The sequence below is a fragment of the Crocodylus siamensis genome, chromosome 5 (genome assembly GCF_052110815.1).
Source record: "Crocodylus siamensis isolate JL-2025a chromosome 5, ASM5211081v1, whole genome shotgun sequence".
Classification (NCBI taxonomy): domain Eukaryota; kingdom Metazoa; phylum Chordata; order Crocodylia; family Crocodylidae; genus Crocodylus; species Crocodylus siamensis.
The window spans coordinates 63,892,815-63,916,988 of NC_143399.1; the positions used below are offsets into that span (position 1 = coordinate 63,892,815).

The 24,174-nt window shown below is 42.9% G+C and overlaps 1 protein-coding gene across 2 annotated transcripts in view; it reads right to left on the reverse strand.

Annotated features, from left to right (window-relative positions):
• The window catches only part of ZBTB41 (zinc finger and BTB domain containing 41), a 34,097-nt gene extending 14,628 nt beyond the window's left edge, over nucleotides 1-19,469 (reverse strand). The window contains exons 1-6 of one of the 2 annotated variants that reach the window (XM_090048827.1): nucleotides 19,347-19,469; nucleotides 12,278-13,507; nucleotides 9,158-9,365; nucleotides 5,691-5,760; nucleotides 3,232-3,379; nucleotides 1,462-1,591 (exon numbers count right to left, since the gene is read on the reverse strand). In XM_090048827.1, the coding sequence (XP_089904953.1) occupies nucleotides 1,462-1,591; nucleotides 3,232-3,379; nucleotides 5,691-5,760; nucleotides 9,158-9,365; nucleotides 12,278-13,391 (1,670 nt within the window). In that variant the 5' untranslated portion in view covers nucleotides 13,392-13,507; nucleotides 19,347-19,469. Of the gene's footprint in view, nucleotides 1-1,461; nucleotides 1,592-3,231; nucleotides 3,380-5,690; nucleotides 5,761-9,157; nucleotides 9,366-12,277; nucleotides 13,508-19,075; nucleotides 19,297-19,346 lie in introns of those variants that run through there. The other variant, XM_090048826.1, reaches the window with a different exon arrangement.
• Nucleotides 19,470-24,174: the final 4,705 nt, after the last annotated feature.

Sequence of the window (24,174 nt, forward strand, 5' to 3'; positions counted from 1 at the left end):
CTAGCTAGTATTTTAATGATGACTTCACCCCCTGCCCCTGCACAATACTGTCAATCTGAACAAACAGCATAAAGTTTTCAATTCAGTGTTGTGACAAGACCCTGTCTCAGGCAGCTGTGGCACCATCTGGTGGCCAATCTAGTCCTACTCCAGTCCAGTCCCCCAGGATAACACCACCCTCTCTGTTTTGTCTGCCATGCCTTGATGTTATCTGTGTGTTAATTTGGGAGGTTGTCCCAAGAGTTTGTAAGTGGGCTAAGAATGAATCTATGCTTGGCTTAGCCCACTTGTACCACTCAATATCCCATTCCTATCTGTGCAAAGGTGCCCTGCATTCACCATCTCCTCCCTGTCTCACAGTGTATTGACCATAGCTCCACCGATGCCTTAGGAGCACTAATCATGGTCTCAAGCCTCCCCCATAGCCACACCCATGCCTCATGAGTATTACTCTAATTTCATTCAACAGATCCTCTAGCCTTGTCTGGGCATCAATTCACACCCACCCACCTGGTCCCTGGTCCTGGCAGGGTTCTCTCTTTTTCAATCTACCAATACTCTGGCCTATAATACAAGCCTCCAGTTAATATAAAAACACAAAACAGTAACCGACTAGTTTCTACCTCAAATATAAACCCTGCCTTGGGTCTTAACTGCTGCAAAAACCTCTCTCCAGTCTGTTGGCTACATCCCAGCCTTCAACGTATCTTCCTGAGTCTGAAGCTTTTTCTCTCACAGTTTAAACTGGCAGGAACTCCTTTCCCTCTAAAGATCAGGAAACCTAACTGCCTGCTCTGGAGCCAGAACTGGGCTTCTCCACTACTTGACTTCACCTATTCCAATCACCCACCTCTTGTCTTTGTAAACAGGCCCAGGGGTTTCTTCTCAATCAGTTAACAAGCCTGCTTCTCTGCCAACTTCTGCCTATCTAGTTTTTCTGCAGGCTTCATTTAACTACTTGGCTACAGTTTTCTACCTGTTGCTCACAGCAGGCAGCTTGCCCACGTTTCCCCTGCAGCCTTAGGCTTCTGGCTTTGTGCTTGTGTGGCTGCTGGCTAATCTGGAGGTCTATCCCTCCAGGCTAAAGTCCAAATCTTAAAGGGACCCCAATGTCCCCTCTAGTTCTTTATCCCTCTAAGAGTAACAGAGCTGGGACCCCCTATTACACATGTATACAGCCCAAAGTGCACTTAACTAGATTTGCTTATATGACTAAATGACTGCTACCTTTCTCTGTTATCCTTATTTTCTTCTTAAAGGAAAAATAGAAAGAAACTTAATACAAGCTGTAGTACTTCAATTACACCTCAATATAAACAAAAACTATTTTCGTATGTTGACTTCTATCAGAGATACTACTTTTGAGATAACCTCCAGAAGTTAACTATTTTAAAAACCTCAAAAGCTTTTCTTTTACATTAAAAAAATCAAAGGCTAAGTCAAGTGTCTGTAACTCCTTACCTTTCTCTTACTGACTTTCCACAGATAAAACATGTCCATTTTCTCTTTCCTCCATGAGTACATTCTATATGACGTTTCAGATTTCCTGTGTCATTAAATTCACGACCACAAATATCACATGGGAAAGGTCCTGGCAGAAAATACACAACACAGTATTAAGTTGTGAGTAATGCATATGAGCTCATTTACTGTAATCTGCAACAAAAAGATGGCCTAACACATTATTGATGTATTATAACAAATCTTTTTGGCAATTTCAAGTAAAAGATTTTTTTCTTTTGGCAATTTATCCTGTAATATTTCAGTTTGGTTTTTGAAATCGAATATTCTGGAAACATGTGCAACTACTATAAAAACAAAAATTTAGTACCAATATACAACAACAACTTAGATGCACCTGAATTTTTTCCAAATGGAAATTAGCATTGCCACTACCAACCAAATTCAGGTTCCTAGAAGGAAAAGATGACAAGAAGTAGACCTTCAGCATGATCTGGAAGTCATCAGATCTGGTACTGACTAACAGAAATATAAAAGCAGAATCCATAGTCAGACCAATATAATACAGTAAAATCTTTGTTATCTGGCATCCCCGGGGTAAGGGGATTGCTGGTTAAGTAAAAATTCTGGTTATCTGAAATAACCCAGCTGCAGATGGAACGGCGGGGGGGAAGAAGAGGGGAAGGGGGGGCTAGCAGTGGCAGCAGCACAAGGTGGTGAGTGGTGGCAGCAGCTGCTGTGTGCAAGCTTTCTCTTGCCCCCTCCTGCATATGATGAGCCAGCCAGAAATTCCGGTTAATAGAATTTCCAGTTACTTAAATGCCAGATAACAAAGATTTTACTGTATTTGTAAAATTCTAACACCTAGCACAGATTAAGAGTGCATCTCTCTTGTTTATACTGTAACATATATGCATGGCAGGGGGCACAATCAGGGATCTGTTCCTAAATTTACCGTCGCTGAACCAGCAAGCTGAAAGCAGAGTGCCTGCAGATCCAGAAAGAATGAACAATAAGCTGCTTGCCAGCTCTGGCACCCAGGAATTCAGGGGATTTGAACCAGCTCCTATGCTATCTGGGGCTGCAACTGACAATCAGCTGATTTTTGTGGTGGGAGCCAACATACAGCTGATAGTCGGCCCCCAATCTGGGCCAGCTGGAGTCACCAATGCAGTGAGCTGAAAACAAGTTGATTGTAAATACTGGCTGGGAGACCCCAGGTCCTGTTTGAGACCATGGTTGTCAGAGCCAAGACTACAATTAGCTGATTGTCAAAACCTGGAAACTCTGGCCAGGCTATCGGATGCAGGTAATCGGAGGCTCCCTGCTATTGGGGGGTGGGGTCCAAAGCTTCACCTGCTGGGGAATTTAAACACTACCAGGAGATTCTTAATCCCCCACAGCCAGGCTCTCCAAGTTCCTTAGGCACTAGAAGCCAGAGACTGGAGAACTTCTCCCTGCTGTTTAGGTATGAGCACCCAGGGAATTTTAAAAAGCATAGCTACAACCCAGCTACAGGTGCATTCTTGGGTGTGCAGCTGGGTCTTCCAGCTGCACGCCTGCTTTTTAAAGGTCTGGGGCACAGTGATTTCCCTTATATTGGGCTCATAACACCTCCTCTACCTGCCTCCAGGGTTTGGGTGAAGCACCAGGTCCAGAACCTGGTTCTGCCCACAGACCTATTTTACTAACTGGGTAGGGATGCACACCACAAGAGGAACACGTTTACTTCAAATCTATAATTTAAAAATCAGAAAGAGGTTTCTATACCAAGATGGAATTTCTCTTGATGCTTCAATCTTGCAAATCGGGATTTAAAGTGCTCTTCACAATAGGTACACTTGAAAGGTTTATCCTGAGAGTGAAGAATCATATGTTCTTCTAAATGGAGTCTTCGAGCAAAAGATTTCTTACAAATCTAAAATGACAGAAACATTTGTTCAAGCATCTAATCAACTAGAAATAAACCCTGGGGGTTTTTTGTTTGTTGTTTTTTATAGCCCCTAAAACAACTGGTGTTTACCATATATTTAAAGAAAAACATTTGTATTGACCATTTTAAATCACACAGATGATAGCTCCACCCAGTAAACAGAAAAATTCTAACTGCTGCACAACATAATATATCCAATTTCACTAAATACATTAAATTACCTGGATTAGTTCTCCCTTATTTTCCAGTTGTACATTTCCCAACAGCAGAGATTAAACAAAACAAAAAAGTTTAACCAATGAAATTTGTGTCTGCATATAAACAGATTACAACCAATTATAGTACTACATGTAAAGAATGTCATCTCTCAAATGCCAAAAATTAAAGTAGTTGTTAAGTCTCAGATTCACTGGCTAATACCATGCTACAAAGAGAAACAGCTCCCACTGATTTTGTTGGAAATTACTGTTGCCAGTATTTACATTTCCACTGAACATAAGCCAATGTCTTCCAGTCACTGCATGCACCACCACACAGGTCATTTTGAGAGAAAATCTGAATTACAGTATTTTTTCCCCAGAAGATAATGCCACATATTTAATAAATTATGACCAAATAAATGTAATTCAAATCTAAGTGTCAGACTCCATAACTCCTCACAACTTAGGAGTTGTGAAAGCAAGAATGTTCTGTTTGCTTCCACTTATAATTCCAACTTCTGGGATTGAAGTTTACCTGGTATTCTTGTATGGTCCAAAAAGTGCACACACACAAAGTTTAATGTTCAAACAATTACTATCAGCACCTGAGCCCTCAGACTGGTACGCATCACTTGGTGAAACACAGAAACATTCTGAAGCCTAAATGTTTGAACTTAGATTTGCACTAGATTCTCCTCCTGTTATACATGTTAAAATCTTACCCCTGCTTCAAAGTTTCAGTGCCATATTTCTAATGTGTGTCACTAAAGAGAAATGACTACCATTCCACCTTTCAAAATCACAGGCAGGGATGAATCAAGAGAAGGTGTAGGTACAGTAGTATGGTCATACTCCCCCTCTCGTTCGCCACTGAGAACTCCAGTCTCAACAGATGGACACATAGGCAGTTCTCTCTCCATCGCTACCACATTCCTCTTTATGCCATCCAGGATCAACTACTGATCACCAATAACATAAATGGAAAACATATTTTAAAAGTAGTACACAAGGCAGGGTTTACCAAGTACACTTACTCCCTTGCCAGACAGATGCAAGCTTTGAAATCAAGTACTGTCAGTTCTGCAGAATCTAAGATTTCATAAAGATTACATAAAGGGTTCTACCACAATGATAGTGACTATGTCAAGAATGATTTGGGGTTGGGGGAGGTACACCAGCATCTCTGAAGTTCCAAAGCATCTACCTGTCTCCCAAACAATTACTGTTCATATCAAAACATATAAAATAAGCAAGTTTAATAAAGGAACATGCTTATGCTATCTGTTCAAAAGTTCAGGTCCTTATGAGTGCAGGTACAACTACAGTGTTAGGATAAGTATTTGGATAACTAAAAATGTTCCACTTCTTGTAAAATAAATTACTTAAGAAAAAAAAATCTGATTCCAGAAACACTAAAGAAACTGACAAGAGAAATCATACAGGTATAGTTGTTGTTGGTGGGGGGTTTTCTTTTCCCTTTTTGCTTTTAAAAAATGAAATACCATTGATACCTGCCTTCCTTAGAGAATTCAAGGAGAGGATCCTCCTCATTTGTGGGACACAAAAGGCCACCTGGTATCTGTTAACTGATCAGTTGGCATGAACATGCAGCCAAATAAAGTATGAACGAAAACTTTACTCATACTAACTCACAAGTTTCTTCTATCTTTTCAAAAGGCAGCAAATATATTTTATGGGATGTGAGTGGAGAATTGAGATAAATTTCTAATTTCTTAATACTATCTTTATTTGTTTTCTGCCACTCATAACACTAAATTCATATTTTACATGAAATAGCTGCAAAAACATGACAGAGGACTTAGTGAAAAATTAACATCCCTTGCCACCTATAAAATGAAATTTGGTCCTTTATACAGAGCTACAAAGTCCTAAATTTAGCAATTAATAAAATTCAATTCAACTGACAGAAAAGCAAAACTTCATTATGGCCAGCACAGCCTACTGAGATCTACAGCAAACATAAAATTATAGTGCACATTAAGCCATAAAACTAAGTAATTTCTATATATTTTTTGAAAACTCTTAGTATAAATCTTCAAGATATCTGATCTTTCTAAAATCAAAGTAATGCTTACATCGCATTTCCAGCCTTCACTCTTTGTCTTTTTGATAGAAAGAAATTCTTGTATATTCTCTGGATGAAACCTAGAAGGAAAGACAGTACAACTGAATAATCATTTATGACCTTACATCTATGTTATTTACATTCATATAAATTAACATATTTAATAGTGCCAACGTCCTGTTCCGTAGTCACCTCCCAACATGCTCACCTCCCCATCAGACTTAACTGAAATGCATTTTTTTAACCCAGCTTCCATTTACAGTAAAAACCAGATATCTATTTCTTGGGATGAAAAATTCTGAAGTTACATGCACTCAGCTAACCACCTGGTCTATTACTTATTGACATATGCATTAACATAATTACAAGAATATAGTTAATAGTTACTTATTAATATTAGGTGTTACTTCTAACATACTGATACAAATTAAAAAAAAAAGAGACAAAGCTTCAGAACGGAAAGCAATTAAGATAGAGATTCCTCTGATCAGTTTTAAGGATTCCCGTAAAACCTCTTTCCTTCCAAATAAGTACTGCCTATCATGTTAACATTTATGTCCAAATTCAAATTAACCCATAGTTTGCAATTCAGGTATCTTTTTTGGGTGTTCACCATTGTCTCTGTCAGACATTACAATAATAATAGAAATGGAATCTGAGGAATGTTATGCTCCGTCTTGAACATTATGCCTCCTACCATGACACACATGCATGGCAGGAGGCATGATGTTTGGGATGGAGCAGAAAATTCCTCAGATGCTAAACATGCCACTGCCATGGCCAAACCAGGATTGGAACTGCACCAGGCCCAATCCCAGGGATCAGACCAGGGGGCAACCACATCCAGATCTGGGACTGTGCCTTGCCTAATCCCAAGGATCAGGAGGCGGCAACCATGTCCCACACTCAGGCCTGTCCTATGTCACTTCTAACATTCTGTAAACCTAGAAGGAAAGACAATATAGCCAAGTAATCATTTATGACCTAACTGCTGTATTATTTATATGATCGTATTACATACTGTCAAATTCCTGTTCTCTAGTCACCTCCTAGCCTGCTTATTTCCATATCAGACTTAAGTGAAGCACATTTTTTAACTCAGCTTTCATTTAAACAAATGTCTATTTTTTGAGTTGCATGCATTCAACCAAACACTTGGTAATTTTATCAATGCAGGTATAACTTCTAACACACATTGACACAGTCTCAAAAAAACTACCACAGGGGGAGAAAACTTTAGAAGAGGAGACACATAAGGTACAGTCTACTGAAAAGGGGAAGGCTGCCATTCAGACCTTGGGGCTGCCCTGTCCTTGATTCTAGGGATCAGGAAGAAAATGGTTATGTCCATGACCCCAGTAAGGGCAGGGGTCAGTACTGATCCCAGTCTTGGAGATCAGGCAGGGGTGTACCATGTCCCAGATCCAGGGGCTGCCTCTATCCAATCCTGAAGACAGAGCTCCCCACAAACTCGGCATGTGTATAGCCTTGGCCTGCAGGCCCTATGGAAACTACAGGACAAGGCTGCCCACATACTAACCCCAGTTTGGGACCCAGGGCTCTCCAGTCCTGATGCTGATGATCAGCTGATTGTCAGCCTTGTGGTAGGGCACCCCTACATACACACACACAGTTTGGGCCCAATGCCAGTAATTATATTGTTGGCATAAAAGAGGGAAGCCCAAGGTCTGGCATCCATGTCACATGTTCAATTTAAGTCTCCATACAAACCAACCACAAAAAGATATTCTACTATTATATGCAAAACATCTTTACGGCTTCTTTCACCAATAAATCTGCTGAACACATGACATGTTGCAATATATAGAGGAAGCGGTGGGGGGGCCCTTTGGAGGCAGCGGGGAGCTATGAGGCCAGGTCAGCAATGCTGGGAGCCAGTACCTATGCTCTCAGGGACAGGGCAACTGGGAAATGCTGCCTGGAGGAGGGAGGGCTGTGGCCAGGCTGCCTGGTGCAACATGGGAGTCCTAGCCAGGACAGGGGCCTGCCCCAGGCATCCCTTCCTCCTCCCTCCAACCCACACTGGGGCAAGACTCACTCCATCACCATCTGCACAAGTCAGAGTTACTGTAGCTGCCGCAGGCAGGACAAACGCTACCTGAAGCTTCTTGCCCACCTTCTGCTGCCCACAGTGTGGCCCAGGCCACAGCTACATTGAGCTTCATGCTGCTGCTCATCTTCCCCACTGTACTGCCTCCCCAGCCCCAGCCTGTGGCATGGGCCAGCATATGATGCCCCAGCTGCTGCCTGTGCTTCCACACCATAGTGTGCTACGTGCACCTCTTGCTGGAAGCTGTCCCTGCTGTGCTGCTGCAGACTACCATCTCATGAGTCCACACAGGACCAGGACACCTGGTGCAAGCCATTTGTCTGCTAGGGTGGAATGTGGGGCTTCCAAGTGCCCCAGTGCTTGATGGCTGACAGCAGATGCTTGAGGCGGGGCCCTTCAAATCAGCCCCAGTCCCTCAGCCCTGCTGCACACATACTGCCTCTCCCCTGCCCTGGAGCATGGGGCTTACCCCTACAGTTGCCTCATTTCCTTCAGTGTTTGCACTTATGCTTTGCCTATGTCACCGCTGCAGTGGAGGGGCACAACTCCACGCTGCTGCTGCCATCACCCCGCCTGCTGCCCCACCTTGATGGCCTTGGTGGCTTGCACAGGGCTTGCAGCTGCAACAGCGCCAAGTCTCCCTGTCCTACTCTGCCCTCCTACACCGGGTCCCACCTGCTGGGTGGCAGAGGTGGCTCCTACCTGGTGCTGGTCCAACCAAGCTGCAGCCCTGTGCCCTGAACCCTGCTTTTGGCACAGAAAACTGGGAGGGGGTACATGCTCCCCCATGTCCTCAACAGCATCACCTATGTTTCTATGTTTACACACCCCCTGCCCCACAACCCCCCTGCAGCGTATCAGGGCTGCTCAGCCCCACAAAGCAGCAGGGGGGACAGCCACAGCTGGACCCATGTCCTGGTGAGCAAAGGGGACAGGGGGAGCTCTGATTTTCCATGATAAACAATGAAATCAAATGCCAAAATATATAGGTATTTAGAATTTATTTTATTATAATGATTGAGGCACTGGTAGGCTTCCAAATTGCTTTAAAATTGTAAATATTTCAATTAAAATATTGCGTTCAACTGGTACCTATATATATATATATATATATAGTGGCGTTTCATTTTAATTGCAGAAAACCTTGGATTTGGGGTTTTTAAATCAGAGAATTTTGGATTTTTTTTAACAGAGGAAACCAAGATACCTGATGATCAATCTGTCCTCACACAAGCTTTTGTGATAACTAACAGTAATTTCCTATGGCCTCTGAAAAGATCTGATTTTTAAAAACACTCCCAGAAACCAACCAAAATGTAACAGTTTTCTTTTGATTTTATACTACAGTTTTGGGGTTGGAAAATACATTAAAGAGAAATATATAATATAATCCTGTTCATACTTGCCTCTTGACATGTTTTGCTAGGGTCTTCTTGCTTGCATGCAGTTTATTACAGTATGGACATTTGTGTTCCTTTTTATGAAATTCTGTATTACTGTTGTGTTTCTTTCTGTGAACTGTCAAGTTGGATTTTGTTGAGTAGTGCTGATGACAAATATCACACTCAAAGGGCTTTTCACCCGTGTGCACACGTGTGTGACTCTCATATTTGCCTACGAAATAAAACAGAGCATCTTCTGTTACAGACAGCTTGAAAGGCAGTCTGGCTAGTAAACAAGTTAAGTTGCATAATTCATCACCTTCAGTCAATTCTTTGTGTTATTGGAAACCTCACTCAACGGAGTACATCTTAAAGAAAGCTTGACAGAGTTCTCATTTAAATGTCATGTAAGTTTGGGTTTCCTGATAGTAATGCAAACTAAATTTATGAAAATCTAGGCATATTCCACATATGAATTATATTTTTTCACTAATTTTTGTTGAGCTGTACTATGTTTATATCAGCTACTCAAAGGATCTCCAGTATATACCCATCTTTACTGCTTTCAAGATGGCAGTATTTTGTTTTCACTCCATCTCTGGATGTCGCTATCATGGATGTATATGCTCTTGAATTCATCACTGTAAAGGTACCCATCGTAATGAGTTTATTTCTCATCACCCATCGTAATGAGTTTATTTCTTCATTTAAAGAGACTAACTTACAAAGAATGCCTGCAAAGTTATGAAGAGTCCGACAACTTAAAGACAAAACTTAAAGTTCTGTATCATGGTATGGCTGAAGACTAACTAAATGACAGATACCCTGATAAATGAGCCATTACCAGAGTTCTCTGATAATTATTATCAGATATTATTTATTGCTGCGAAGTAAATAATAATAATACTTTCCCCACCCCAAATTTATTTACCACTTCCACTCATGTAGAGTGAAGGTCTAATTTTAGATAACGCAACAAACAGTCTGCCCATATGAAGACAATTAAATGGTCATGTCTTTAGTGTGGAAGGGATTTTTATTATTAATATTATTTTACTTTTCCACAGATCTAGCAGAGTTTTAGAGTTTTATAAGAAATAAATTGTGGTTTTTGAAAACAGAAACTGGGATATTTTAAGAAGCAGCTATCACATTTTTGCTTTCCTTTCTAAGTTTTTAAACAGAACAAACCTGTGGCTCTAAGTTAGAAGAGTGCAAGAGAAAAGGGTTTCAGATCTGCTTGTATACATGCTATCACTCAAACTAGTTCATTTAAAAAAAAATGGTAAATCTTCACACGCCTTTAGTCTCTGTACACCAGCCTTTAGGCATTAAAAACAGGAAGATGTCAAATTGAGAGAATTTTCTATAAAGGCTTATTTTAAACATTCCATTACAAAGATAGATAAATCTCACCTTTTTATGCTGAAAGTTAATATTATATAATCTGTGACCTTGGACAATTCATTTCACCTCTGTCAGTATCCCCATCTGTAAAATGTGGATAATAGTACTTACCAGGCTGTTGTTAGGATCAACTAGTTAATGTTTGCAAAGTGCTTTAAAAATGAAAAGCACTATTAAAAGTTATCAGATTTAACTAACAAATATGATATTATTTGGTAAGCTATATTCAAGTGAGCTACTACAAGGATACTGTAAAATTAGAACAGTCCATTGTCCTAATGCTCAAATTCACATATCATCATAAGAGGTATGCTTGATTTGCACCAACAGGTATAGAAATGTACAAATCACTTCTCCCCAAGGTAACACTATAAGTTCTAGAGGTTTCAGTATGAAAAAAAATTACAATTCAACTCTTGTAGCAATACCAAAAAGCCTGATCCTGTTTTGCTGTCTTTTCCTAACTTTTCTGAATTAAAAAATCATTGAAAAGCTTCAGTTCCTCCTATAGCCAGTCTAAATTGTGTTTATTACCCCAGCTGAAAGAAACAGAAAAGCCCAAAGCCAGATCCTCATCTTTGAGGCCAATGAGAGTGTTTGTGGGAACAGCATAGGCAGAATCTGATCCTCATTTGGGCAGACTATGGGATATAGCTCTGTTTTGCCCAAAGTGAAGCTCTGGGTACAGACGGCATTGTTCACAAGGGTATGAAACACTCATCATGTATAACAAAAAAAATAAAAGATAAAATTAAAATATTTTTACAGAGCAAGTTAATCTCACAACCAGAATTCTAACCAAGTCATCTTGCAAGTAAATGGTATAAAATTAAACTCGACAACAAAGTTTCAGTGGAATACGATTCGTAAGTCAAAAAGGCAATTATGCTAAGAGCTATCACCAGTGCCCATGTAACACAACAACATTTTAGATCTGAACAAAGGCAGAAGTTAAGATCACTACAGGAACAGCTATATACTACTGCCTAGTTTCCAAGCAGAAGTGAAATTAGTACGATTCTGCTATAAGAAGTACAAGAACGCATTGAAACATCTTATAAAATCAGTTACTGGATTTGTACGAACATGAAAAGCTCATTATGAAAGAAATACAGTTTCCCACAATCAATTTTGCATCATTTTCTCATTATGTTCTTCAATCAATATATTAGCATTGCACTAACTAAATGCATCTTGTAAGTAATATGGATAAGATATGTTAACTGGAACTATATAGCTGTATAATTTAGCATTTTGATCTTCAAGAAGGCATGACTACAGAAGACAATACTGTTACTGTAAACAATAATTCCTTTGATGGCCTTTCATGTGGTAATAGAAAAGTCAGCTACTTTGATCTCCTACAGTTAGAGATGATTACAAAGTCAAAGCCATGTTTGAGATTTCCTACTATGTACCTTACATATTACTAAGAGCTTTTTTCACCTCCCTGTTTTCAGGACTGACAGGACTGTTCTTATGCTAAGCACCAAGAGTAAGAGAGAGAAAAGTAGTGTCATTTGCAGTTTAATAGAATTCTCATTGATCTATGTCTTAATTGTAAAATAATGGTACAGCAATAGTAATTTCTGATTACACATGAAAATTGACATCTCATACTAAGCTGCAGCCACAGCAACAATTCTCTGAAAATATGGAATTTGGAAACAGCTCTGTTTTGCATCTAAACAGCACCACCACGTGGTAAAGCAGAAGAAAAACGTTGATGGATCTTACCTGTTCGATCGAATGTTTTGTCACACTTGGGACACTGAAGTAGTTTTTTACTACTGCTCTGAATCATTACTGGAGCTAACCCTTCAGGAATACTTCCTATAGAATCAACTGTCTCAGGACTCTCTTCAGCTCCATGTTCTTTTTCACTTTGCTCTTCAGTCTCAGAGTCTTCACCTGACATTTCTTCTTCCTGTGCTTCATCTACATTGTATTCACTTCCACTGTCATCAAACTCATTTTTATCAGATGTTTCCTTGTCAGAACTGACTTTATCAAAATTGCTGTCAGATACATCACCACTTTCATTATCACTGTTATCAAATTTGGCTGGGCATTTACGATTTCTGGTAGATCTTCTGGTAGAAAAGTCTGCTCTCTCAACCATTTTTAACTCATGTTTTTTTTCCAAGGAAAAGGATCGGTGCGCTTTAGCCAAGTGGTTTTCTAAGGACTTTTTATAACAGAAATTCCGACCACAAAAAGTGCACTGATGACTATTTGATAGCTTACTAGTCAGGTCATTGAAAGTCTCAGCTGGTATTGGGGCTTCAGTTATTACTTCAGACTGTATGGGAGTAACATCCTCATTATTCAGCAGTTTGACTGCATCTATAATATCTAAAAATTTTGCTGCTTCCAAAACTAAAGGGATTTCATTTTTATATACAAAGAACTCAGAGGTGTACAGAAATTCTAGCAAGTGTTGAAAGACAGAATGTGTTACATGGTCCAGTGTGACAACATCTGTGCTGGGGTTTTTGCTCAAACAAGCATGAAAATAACTGCTGCCAACAGCAACAACAACTTTGTGAGCACTAAATTCTTTTCCTTCTACTATTATAAGCAAGTCACAGAAAGATGGATGCTTCTGTCTATCATCATTTAAATATTTAAGGAGATTTTTGTTATACTGCAGCGAGCTGAAGAGCTTTCTTTGTTCTGGTGATTGAGGAACTTCTTGAGTGCATTCAAGCTGGTCTGTAGACGCCAATCCAGACTTAGTGATGACTTCTTGTTCACAGTCTACTACAAGGATCCGATCCGAAGCATCTCTCTCATGGCCAAGATGTATTTTCTCATTCAGATTTGCAGTGATCCTTCTCCTTTTCTTCATTGCAATAGCGCCAGCTTAAAATCAGGACCTTCATAAGTAGCTAATAACTAATTCCAGTGAAGACCTGCTTCTGCCCTGGATCCTTTGTAATCGATATGTGACAGAATTTTCATCATCTGCAAAAGAACAGTAATAGTTACAGCCAGGACCCAACAAACTTTAAAAATGGATTCTCCTTTAAAGGAGAAAACTGTGGGAAACCAGTGACTTTTCTCTTGCAGGCTGGCAGAGTTCACAGATTCATAGATTGTAAGGCTGGAAGGAACCTCACAAGATCATCGGGTCCAGCCCCCCTGTACCAAGCAGGGAAGACAGCAGGTGACCCCAGCAAGGTGACCATCCAGTCTCCTCTTGAAGATTTCCAGGGTAGGTGATTGCACCACCTCTTCTGGAGGGAGCTTATTCCACAGTCTGAACACTAGTTGTGAAGTAGTTTTTCCTAACGCTGAGTCTGAAACAATATTCCAGGAGTTTGTGACCATTACTCCTAGTTTTCCTCAAGGGTGTCCTGGTGAACAGTTGTTCACCAAGCCCTTGATGTACACCTCTGATGTAGCGGTAAGCTGCTACCAAGTCCCTTCTCAGCCTTCTTTTTTTCAGGCTGAAGAGTCCCAGATCCCTTAGCCTTTCCTTGTATGGCTTGCCACACAAGTCTCTGATCATACGGGTGGCCCTTCATGTCTCTCATGAGTACGGGTGGACTCTCTCATGTCCTTGTTGAAGTGCAGTGCCCAGAACTGGACACAGTACTCCAGTTCCAGCCTGCAAGGGTGCTGGTTGGGGCCCTCCCTACCACAAACATCCAACCCCTGCCCTACACATGGGGGGCTGAGGAGAGGGGGCAGTGGGTTGGGAGTGAGGGGCACTGGGTCGGGACTGGCCATCAATATTTACAAATAGGTCCTGGTAAAAAAAGGTTGAGAACCACTGGTACAAGGTCCCACTAAAACACATGAGGCAATGTGAAACAATGACAACATACCCATTGTTAACCCTGAATGGAAAACTGATAACAACCAGAACCTAATGCAACAGAGGCAAAGAAACTGCACACCCAGACCCTGCAGGGTCACAATCATGAGAGCATCTAGTTACAAAACTATCTTAATACTGGTCTAGATAGTCTGTTTTACCATTTCCACCAAAAAAAATATTGATTGGGGTAATCCACATAAAAACTTGCCATCTGTTACACATAGCTATTTTTAGTGTAGTATATATGGCCACATTTCATACTGATTTATGTGTATGTGAACCTCCAACTGAATTCCACAAAAGGCAGGCTTCTAATGTACAAAAAGAAAAATACTTTGCATACAAAAAAGGTAATACTGTCCTTAATGCAGCTGCCCATCTTAAAAAGTGCTTGCAAAAGTTCTTTTGCAAAAGTATAGTTTTTGTTAATAATAATACTTGGTAGATACCCTGCCTTTCACTTGAAGGTTTCAAAGCAGTTTTTATTAAATATGTATGAGATTGTTATTATTTTAAAGCTTTCAGATAGGAAAATATACAGACAAAACACATGAATGTACTATGGCCAAGCCATGTATCCACTTGGGGGTGCAGTTTGTCAGCATATCAGAGAATATTCATACTCCAGTTAACTATCATTTCACTGCTCCACAAAGATCTAATTCTTAGTGACCATGTGATACTGAATACTGGGCATGCTCTTCTGAAAGCAACATTCCTCTAGTGGAACTCTGTGCTTTTTTCCATAGGCTCCTGTATAGATGTGATTTGTAAATTGACTGTAGCTTTTTGTGAACTATGGTAAGCACTACCTGTATGTTTTTTCAGGCACTGACAGAAGCAGGTTGAAGCATTTCTTAATAGTTTATCTTCTGTCATTCATTACATATTTTAAATCCTTCCATTTATGATAGTTAATTGTAACTGATTTCTTCAGTATAGTATATTTGGATTTATCTTTCTGTTGTTTTTCATAGAATAAGATAAAATTAGATTTTTAAAATGGAGGGATAGATTTCAAATAATATTTGAAATATATGAAACCTCCTTCCTTCCATTATTATTTCTGCCCTTGAAGGGTAATAATAACATCATGAAGGAATAATAAAACAATCACTTATTTATACTTGTCTAAAGAACAAAACTAATTTCCTTTGTGGCAGCTACTGTATTAAAATGTGGTGTGCTCTTAAGAACGATTTCTATTACATATATAGTTAAACTGTATACAAACTGCAAAAATGAGTTTCTACTTTGGTTTTAGGTAAGAAAACCAGGTTAAAAAAAAGTTTTCAGGTGAGAGAGGAGAAAGGGAAGGGTAAAAATCAATTTAGTGAGTCCTACTCTGAAAAAAAGCCATGCAAGCATGGCACTATGGATTCTCTGTTTATGAGATCTCACTGCTTCCATACCAAATCTCTGTTTAAAAGTATAAGATTGAGCATGCCTAAGGTCTTATCCCAAGAACAAGCTGCCAGTGGGGACGCCAAGGGAATGAAGAGATAAAACCCCTTTGTGAAAGCAGCCTGGGATATGTGGGGTTGTCAAGAAGGCCTCTCTAGTTGGATCTAGTTGGAGCTTGCAGGCTACAAGTATGAGACCTTCACAGACAAATTTTTGAAATCTTCCCTTCTTCAGGAAACATCAGGTAGAAATTCAGAATGGAACATTCCAATGTTTTTATGTTGCTGCAGATTTTACCTAAGATGGTATATGTAGTCCTTTGCTCTTGTTACCAAGTAGCACAATTCTATTTTACACATAACATGTGTAAGTGTCACTTACACAGCTTCACCTGTCTAGAAACCAATGTCTTAGCAACTGAACAATATTCTACTTCATCTTGCATAACAGCTTGAATCAATTTTACATGCTTAAATGCCATTCATGGCTGCAGTTTTCTCCTACGCAACTATGTTCATTCCTACTATGCATGTTCAAAAGCAACACAGTGCTTCCCCAAAAGTATCAAAGTCAAGACATAGACAGAGTGCTGCAGAACTCCCTGACATTGTAGGCAACCACAACTTGCAACAATTTGACACTAAACTGAAGTTGTGGTGGTATCCACTTTCTAACCAGCAGCTACAGAATCTGCTGAGGACTTGGGAGAGACAGTTGCACTTCATCTTCTGGGACACCAGCTGACTGTCCCAGCAATCAAGCCTCTTCTAAAATCACACATTTGTGACGCATCTAATCATACATGCTGTTTCTGCAGAAGGGAGAATTAGATTAACCCTAAGGATTAATTGGGGACTAATCTAAGGATTAGTGATTTTTCTTTTCCCAAATCACTCTGTTACATTGCAAACTAGTCTCCAGTCAGGTCCACTGATGTAGCTCCATTGGAGCAGATGTCACTAAACGTCTACACCATGTTGCTAAAATATGATTCAAAATAGGGTCATGACTAGGAATCTCCATAAATCACGGAGCTAAATGTCCCCACAGCAGCTTCTTTCATTTTTTTTATTTTGCCACTCCCCCTCCAGCCCTGACTCGTGGAAAGGCCCTGCTGCTGGCCAGGTCATTTGCTGCTGACTGCTGGGGAAGCAAAAACTGCAATTTTAAATATGCTGTGGTTTTTGCCTCCCCACTGCTGATTTGCAGAGACGCCCTCCCCCACTGCCAGCTTGTTGCTAACCACCAGGGAGGCAAAAACCATAGCATATTTAAAACCTCAGTTTTCAATTTCCCCAGCGATCAGCGACAAACAGCCTGGCCATCAGGGTCCCTCCACCAATCAGAGCTGAGGGGAGGGAAAGCAAGTTGTGAAATTAAACAAATTACAGGAGCTGATATGGCGGGCACTTCCTCCAAAATTTTCAGAGATCCCTAGTCATGACTTACACTGACTGCACATACACATCAGTCTGTATAACACACTTTGAATTAAAAGGTCATGGGGAAAAATGCATAAACAAACTTTGAAGCTGAAGCAAGAACCTGGGTCCCCTCTCTTTCAGGACAGTGCTCTCCCTCTAGGGTCAGAGGGAAGCATCCTTTTGCTTGCTCTCCTTTCGATTGGTTGTCCAGCAACTCAGCTTCAAGAGGACATGGGCATAGAAGGTGCTTGCAGGTTTGTGTCCCAAACCTTGGCCAGTTAGGGCACTCTGCTAGGATATAAGAGGGTTGGCTTTAAACTACTGACAGGCAGAAGATGGCCTAGAACACAGGTCTCCTATGTCCTAATCTAACCACTAGACTAAAGTACTTGAGAAAGAGCGCCATTGTATTGCTGTCCAGAAATCTATCTGCTTAGGTCAAAGGTCCTGGTAAGATGCATATACTTTAGGCAGTCGGGGGAAGCAGACTTATGAGCAAAGAGGGGTGTCTTAGTACAGAAAGCTAAAATGGAAAGCCTGGGTAACCATGTCTGGAGGCATTTAAATGTTGGCCATTTAGATGAATAGGAGGGCTGTATGGTTCTGCAATGTGAAATTCAGAGGGAAACACAGATTATGTACTAGCTCCCCACAGATGGTCTACAATAGTAGTGTTCAACCTTTTGGCCCTGTGGGCCAGATGAGTAGGATGGGACAAGCCAGATTGAGCCCTGCATGTCAGGAACAGGCGCTGGGGCCCAGCACAGCTCCCTCCTACCCCTGCATGCTGGGATTGGGCCCTAGGAGCCTGGCACTGCCCCCTCCTACCACAATGCACTGGGACTGAGTCCTGGGGATTTGGTACCACTCCATCCCAGCCACCTGTATCCCAGGATTGGGCACTAGGTTCACCACTGCCTGGCCTGAGAGTCCCCACAGGTCTGGAAATTTAACTGTGTGGGAGAAGTGCCACTGCTCTCTTGACACCACATTTCTGGAGCTACATGGAGCCCTGTGGCACAGATGGCACAGTGCTGCAGACCAGATTTGACCCGTGGGACCAGGGGTTGAGCACCACTGGTTTAGCAGAACTGGAGACCAGATCTTTCACGTGCCCAATTACATACCTACTTTCATAAAGTATGTTACATTTCTGATTTAGTCTATCAGGTGCAACTATACCCTCCCTTCTGCTTAAGTATGCATATACAGGCAACCATCAATCCTCTGGATCATGGCATATGCATAAAAAGGTCTATGACCACCACACCAAGACCTTCAATGCATGCACCTAGGCAACAGTATGGAGAAACTGAAGCTGGCCAAAGACCTACCACCCCCACTTTAGACCAGCAAGACATAATCCAAAGGCCAGACCGAGTCCAGACATTCAGAGCCACAATGACTGTAGTATCTGCCAGAGAGCAACAGATAAGAACTGCTGCCAACTGCCTAACACCTCAGTGAGGGCATGTCTAAGGGATATCCCCCTTGCTCCAACAGAGGAATAGCACAACGCAGTGGGGGTGAGGGGTTTGGGTCTACTCCTCTTACACTGGAGGTTGCAACACTGCAGTATTTTGGAGAAGTTACCCCACCCCGAGCAGCCCCCAAGCCTGCGGTTTCCAATGCTACCCGGGACCAGCTACAGAGATACAGAAACACTTAGGTTAAAGAAGCCCCTCTCAGGAGGGCATTTCTGAATCAAACCCCTTCCCCAGCGCACAGAAGCCTTTGCAAAGGGATATGGAAGGGAGGGGGCGGGGCCCTTCCTCCCTGCTTGGGCATAAAGCAGAGGCCTATCTCCACAGCCCCGCCGGTCCGGGCCGCCGCTCCCCCGCAGCCAGGGACCCTGCACCAGCCCCTCGCGCTCACGCTCACCTGGGAGGCCCGTGGCCCGGCCCAGCCCCTCACCCAGGCCACCAAGCGCGGCAGCTCCGTCCGAGCGAGCTCCGAGCGCGCGGGCCCGGCGCCTCCCACGCACCCGGGGAGAGGGGGGGGAAGACGGCAACGGCGCCGGGCCCCGGGGGAGCCGCCTGTCCCCTCCCCCCGTACCAAGCGGCTTCTCGCGCCGCGCTCGGGTCCAGCTCGGTGGGTTCCACCACCCCCGTACCCGCCGCCGAAGCGCACTTTGGTACAGCCCGCCCCTCACCATTGGTACAGTCCACTCGCGTCCCAGCAGCACTCGCAGGGGCCGCCTCTTTGCTCCCGCCGTGATCAGTGCGCGCGGGCCGCTCCCGGCCTCTCCGTGACGTCACGAGCGAGTAGCCAGACCAAGATCGCGCCTAAGCGAGGCAAAGGAGGCGCATGCGCAGCTCTGTTCTGCTCTGCTCTGCCCTGCCGAGCGGGGCGTGCTGCGGTTCTGCCGGTGTCTTCTGTTTTAGTTCTAGAGAGAGTCCGCGGCTCGGGCACCTGAGGTCAGTCCAGCATAAACGGCAGGCAGTGAATAGTGACTTCAATGCCCCCGTGTGGGCCCTTGGTTCCTCTCAGTTCATTTAGTGCGTTCCGCGCGCAGCAGCCAGGGGAAAGCTCTCAAGTCACTTTGTGCCTACTTCACCTCAGCCACGCGGGTGGCTTGTGCCCAGCAGGATGAGTGCAGGGCCTGGGTAGATGACTTAGGGCACTAATTCGCAACCTTTTTTTTGTACCGTTTGTCAACATGGATGGCCAGTCCCGACCCAGTGCCCCTCCAGGTCCCAGCCCCACCGTATGGGGCATGGAGGGCCCCAAGCAGCCCCTTGCAGGTTGGAGCTCTGCCAGCCAGCAAGGGAAGTGCCAGGGCTTCCCAAATATTTCTGGGGAGAATCCATTTTTAAAGCTTGTTCGTGACCCTTTCATATATTACTACGACCCAATTTTGGGTTGTGACCCATGGGTGGAGTTAGAGAAACGGGATGTGGCAAACGCTCGGCCTTGGGATTGCTGCCGTAAGAATGTCAGATTCCAAGGATAAATCGAAGCTGCCTTCCTGCAGTTTCCCTCTGAACTGAGGCTGTGCAGAGTAGATTCAGGGATTATATTCACTTTCCTCTTCACTACAGGTTATGCAGCACTGGGAAATTTGCTCTCTCATTGCTGGTATCAGAAAGGTCATTTTTCAATATGGAAAATGAAAGCCAGGCCTATCCTTACAGAAATCATGTCTTGGCTCTGAAGGAGCATGGCATCCCCCCACTGCATTGCACATTAAGAGACCTGCAAAAATTGCAGGTATGAACAGTGCACTGAGACCCTGTTATAATACAACAAGAATTTCCATAACGAAGGGTAACAGAGAGCTGATGCCTTTGTCATTTTGTCTGATCAACCGGAACTATACCTGGCTGACAGGTCCAATTATATTATTGAATAGTAGGAAATGTTAGTTGTTCACCCCTTAGGTTTACAAGTTGAGGCTGTACTACAGTCTGCTTTGGTGCTGCCTGTTGTGCTCTGGCATATTCTTGAAAGTCATCCTGGTCTCCTTTTTTCCTCTACCTACTTTGTTTCCAAAGAAAGGTAGAGTGGATTAATCCTAAGGATTAATTAGGAGCTAAATCTAAGGATTAGTGATTTTTTTTTTTTTCAAATCACTCTGTATGCTGCAAACTGGTCTTCAGTCAATTCCACTGGCGTAGCTCCAGTCAACTAACTAAACACTAACCATCTGCTTCATTACTAAAATCTGATCCAAAATCATGTTTAATAGGTGTTGCAACAATTAAAAATAAGCTACCTTCAATATATTTACTACTATTAATATAGAAACCTGAGGCACACTCCAGTTATTCAGCTTCTAGTGATAGAGTAATAAAGATAAAAGTTCTGTTGTGTTTTATAACTCAGATAAAAATTACATGTTGATATTTAAGACTTTAAGCTTTGGATTACATGTCCTTAAAGGACACCAAAAGCTTCCAACTTGTAAATTATTTTGATATTTGAGAATAAATTTGACTGCTTTAATAATAGGCATAATAATTGGAATTGAGATCATGGATAGCATATAAGTTCCTGATTCAACAAAGATGAAGCAAGCAAGAAAATGCATCTCTGAAGTCTGTTCCTTCTATCAGGGGTCAGCAACCCCCAAGCATGGTGCACAAGGCCATTTTGCTCAACACACCACCACCAGCTTGGGCTCTAAGCAGCCACGGAGCCCAGGCAGCTCCCAGCAAGTGGCTGGGAGGCTGCAAGCCCTGCTGCAAGCCGACTGGACTCCATGGGCCAGCTGCAGCTGGGAGGCTGCAAACAGCTGCTCTGTGCTCCGGCACGTCAGCACTCCAGCACCTTTCAAGGTAGACACTGTGTTTTTTTCAGCACTCTGGCCAAAAAATGTTCTCAACCCCTGCCGTAGATATATACCTCCATTCCATTGGCATTTGTTCTCAAAATGATTTAATACACTGAACTCTGCAGTTTAGTGAAGAGATACTAGATCAGGGTCAGCAACATTTTTTGGCAGTGCCAAAAACACCCTAATCTCGACTTGTAAGTTGTTGGTGTGTTAGGGATGGATGGCAGGGAAGTTACAAGGGATGCAATCCTTGCTGCGGCAGTGCATCCCTGTCCCTGTCCCCACTGTCCTCCCAGAGGCATATGTGTACCTGCCTCCAGCAATGAACTGGCCTGGGGCTCTGCAGACAGCAGTGCACCAGCTTGCAGCCCCACCTGGTGTGAGCAGCCTGGGATCCTTGGTGGGTGTCAGGGGCCTTCCCAGGGCCCAAGACAGTCGTGGGAGGCATCTGTGAGGCTGCAAACCATTTCACCAAGGTCTGCGGAGCTCCAGCCCTGCTCATTGCTGGCAGCAAGTACATGTGTGCCTCCGGGCAGACAGCAGGGAAGGGGCGAAGCTGCACTGCCACAACAAAGATTGGGCCCTTCATGGCTTGCTGCCATCTGCCCTGAGGCATGTGTCCATCTGCTGCTATCAATGAGCTGGGCCAGAGCTCCACAGACCTCAATGCAGTGGCCTTCAGCCTCTTGGCAGCCTGCCACAGTCAGACTGGGCTCTGGGCAAGCCTCTACCACCTACCAGGGAGCTCAGGCTGCTTGCAGCAAGTGGCAGGAGGCTACAACCAGCTGCCCCAAAGTCTGTGGAGCCCTGGCCTGGCTCATTTCCAATGGTGGGTGCACACGCACCTCTAGGCAGACAGCAGAAAAGCTGTGAGGGGCCCATCCTTGTGGCAGCAAAGCTCCTGCCCCTTCTGTGCCATCCACCCTGAGGTGCACTTGCCAAGCAAAATGCCTTCACATGCCATGCTCTGGCATGCTGCTGGAGGTTGCATACCTCTGCACTAGATAAACAAGCTCTATCCTACTGCAACTAAACTGTTTCTGATGTCTGGGCTACTTAGTAACCTGGTACTTCTCTACTATATTATGGAGCATGGCATTAAGTTATTTTGAGATCAGATGGCAATGTAACTGAGGCAGAAAGCAGAGCAGAGTCACACCTTATAGATTAACTAATTCCAAGATGCATAGCTTTTATAAGCAACAGCTCACTTCATTAGATGGTATGAAAAAACATACAGGGAGCAGGTGTTCAAACAGAAAGAGTAATTTGAAAGTGATCTGTTGCTTACAAATGCTCATGCATCACCAAATTAGTCTATAAGGTACAATTCTACCCTGGCTTCTGCCTGACCTCTAGCTAATGTGGCTAACTATCTTTTTATGCTAATGGAATGGAGCTTTAAGGGACAGACCCTAGAAATTAACTAATTTGCCCCACTAGATTGAGTCCAGTATCCAATTTAATTCGTTAGTTTGGGTACCTGTCCTCTCCACTGCAGTGGGAAGTGCAGATATGCTCTTAGGCCAATTTATAGAACTATGAAATTCCTCTGTATGTTGTAGGACTTTATCTCCAACACTATAAATAGGCATTGCATTTATCCTGGGAGGAAGGGTTTTGTCCAAGGACCTTACAAACATAAAAGGCCACTGTCCCTCTTCAAGTCCTGCTGAATATGTGAGATAAAAATGTGCTACCACTTTTTCCCAGAACACTGTGTTGTGTGTCTGTAAGGTTATTGAGGGTCATTCCCTAAGAAGCTGACCAGGATGTGTGCTTTTTCAGACCACTACTAGCAAAGGAGCATCAATGAAATTTGGAACGACTACACATGTAAATGACTGTTCTACGTCTGTTTTGATCAATGTCAAAGACCAGGATGATTAGGATTGTATTAATTGTACTGTCTATTTGCATCCCAAGGTATTCCTTCAGCTAGGCCCAGGAGCCTTCCTCCTTTCCTACCTCAACTAAACAGAATAAACAAAACATCAATAACCCATCCTATCCAGGGCAAGGACTTCACCACAGTTCTTCAGTGCTGTCTTTCCTCTCAGCTTCCCTCTCCTCTAGCGTCATCTCTCTGGGAGCTTTTAACTTCCTCTAGGGACAGCCAATCATCCCCATCAGCTGGCCTAGCACACCTAGGCAGGCAGGCTATTAACTCACTGTCGCTGGGCTCCAGCCCCTGAGCCATGCACCTTGTTACAGTATAAAAGGAGAGAATCTGCTATTACTGTGTTATAATTTATTGTGCTCAAATTAAGTTTTCCCAGACTTTGGTGGTATCACACTTTGGGGAAATTGTATTGAATAGGTGCTTACTTGAGGAATACTTACAACAAAAAGCTACCATATAATGAATTTGTCAAAGACATAATTTCTGCATCAGTTAAACTAAAAGGCATTTGGTCATTCTCCCAGGTTTTGTGTGTGTGTATGTGTGTGTGTGTGTGTGTGTGTGTACATACATATAAACAGACACACGGTAAGAGCTGTGATAACCAGCATTTTACTAACCGGAATACTCTATTAACCAGAATTTCCAATATCCCCCAATACAAATCCTTACTTTAGCAGCCGGAATCTTTGCCAAGCCTATTGGCATGTGCACTGTTTCTTGAGCAGGGCCTGGAGGGGGGAGAAGGCAAGGGCAGCAGCTCCCCTCTGCAGGCCGCACAAGCACCGTCCACCTGGCCAG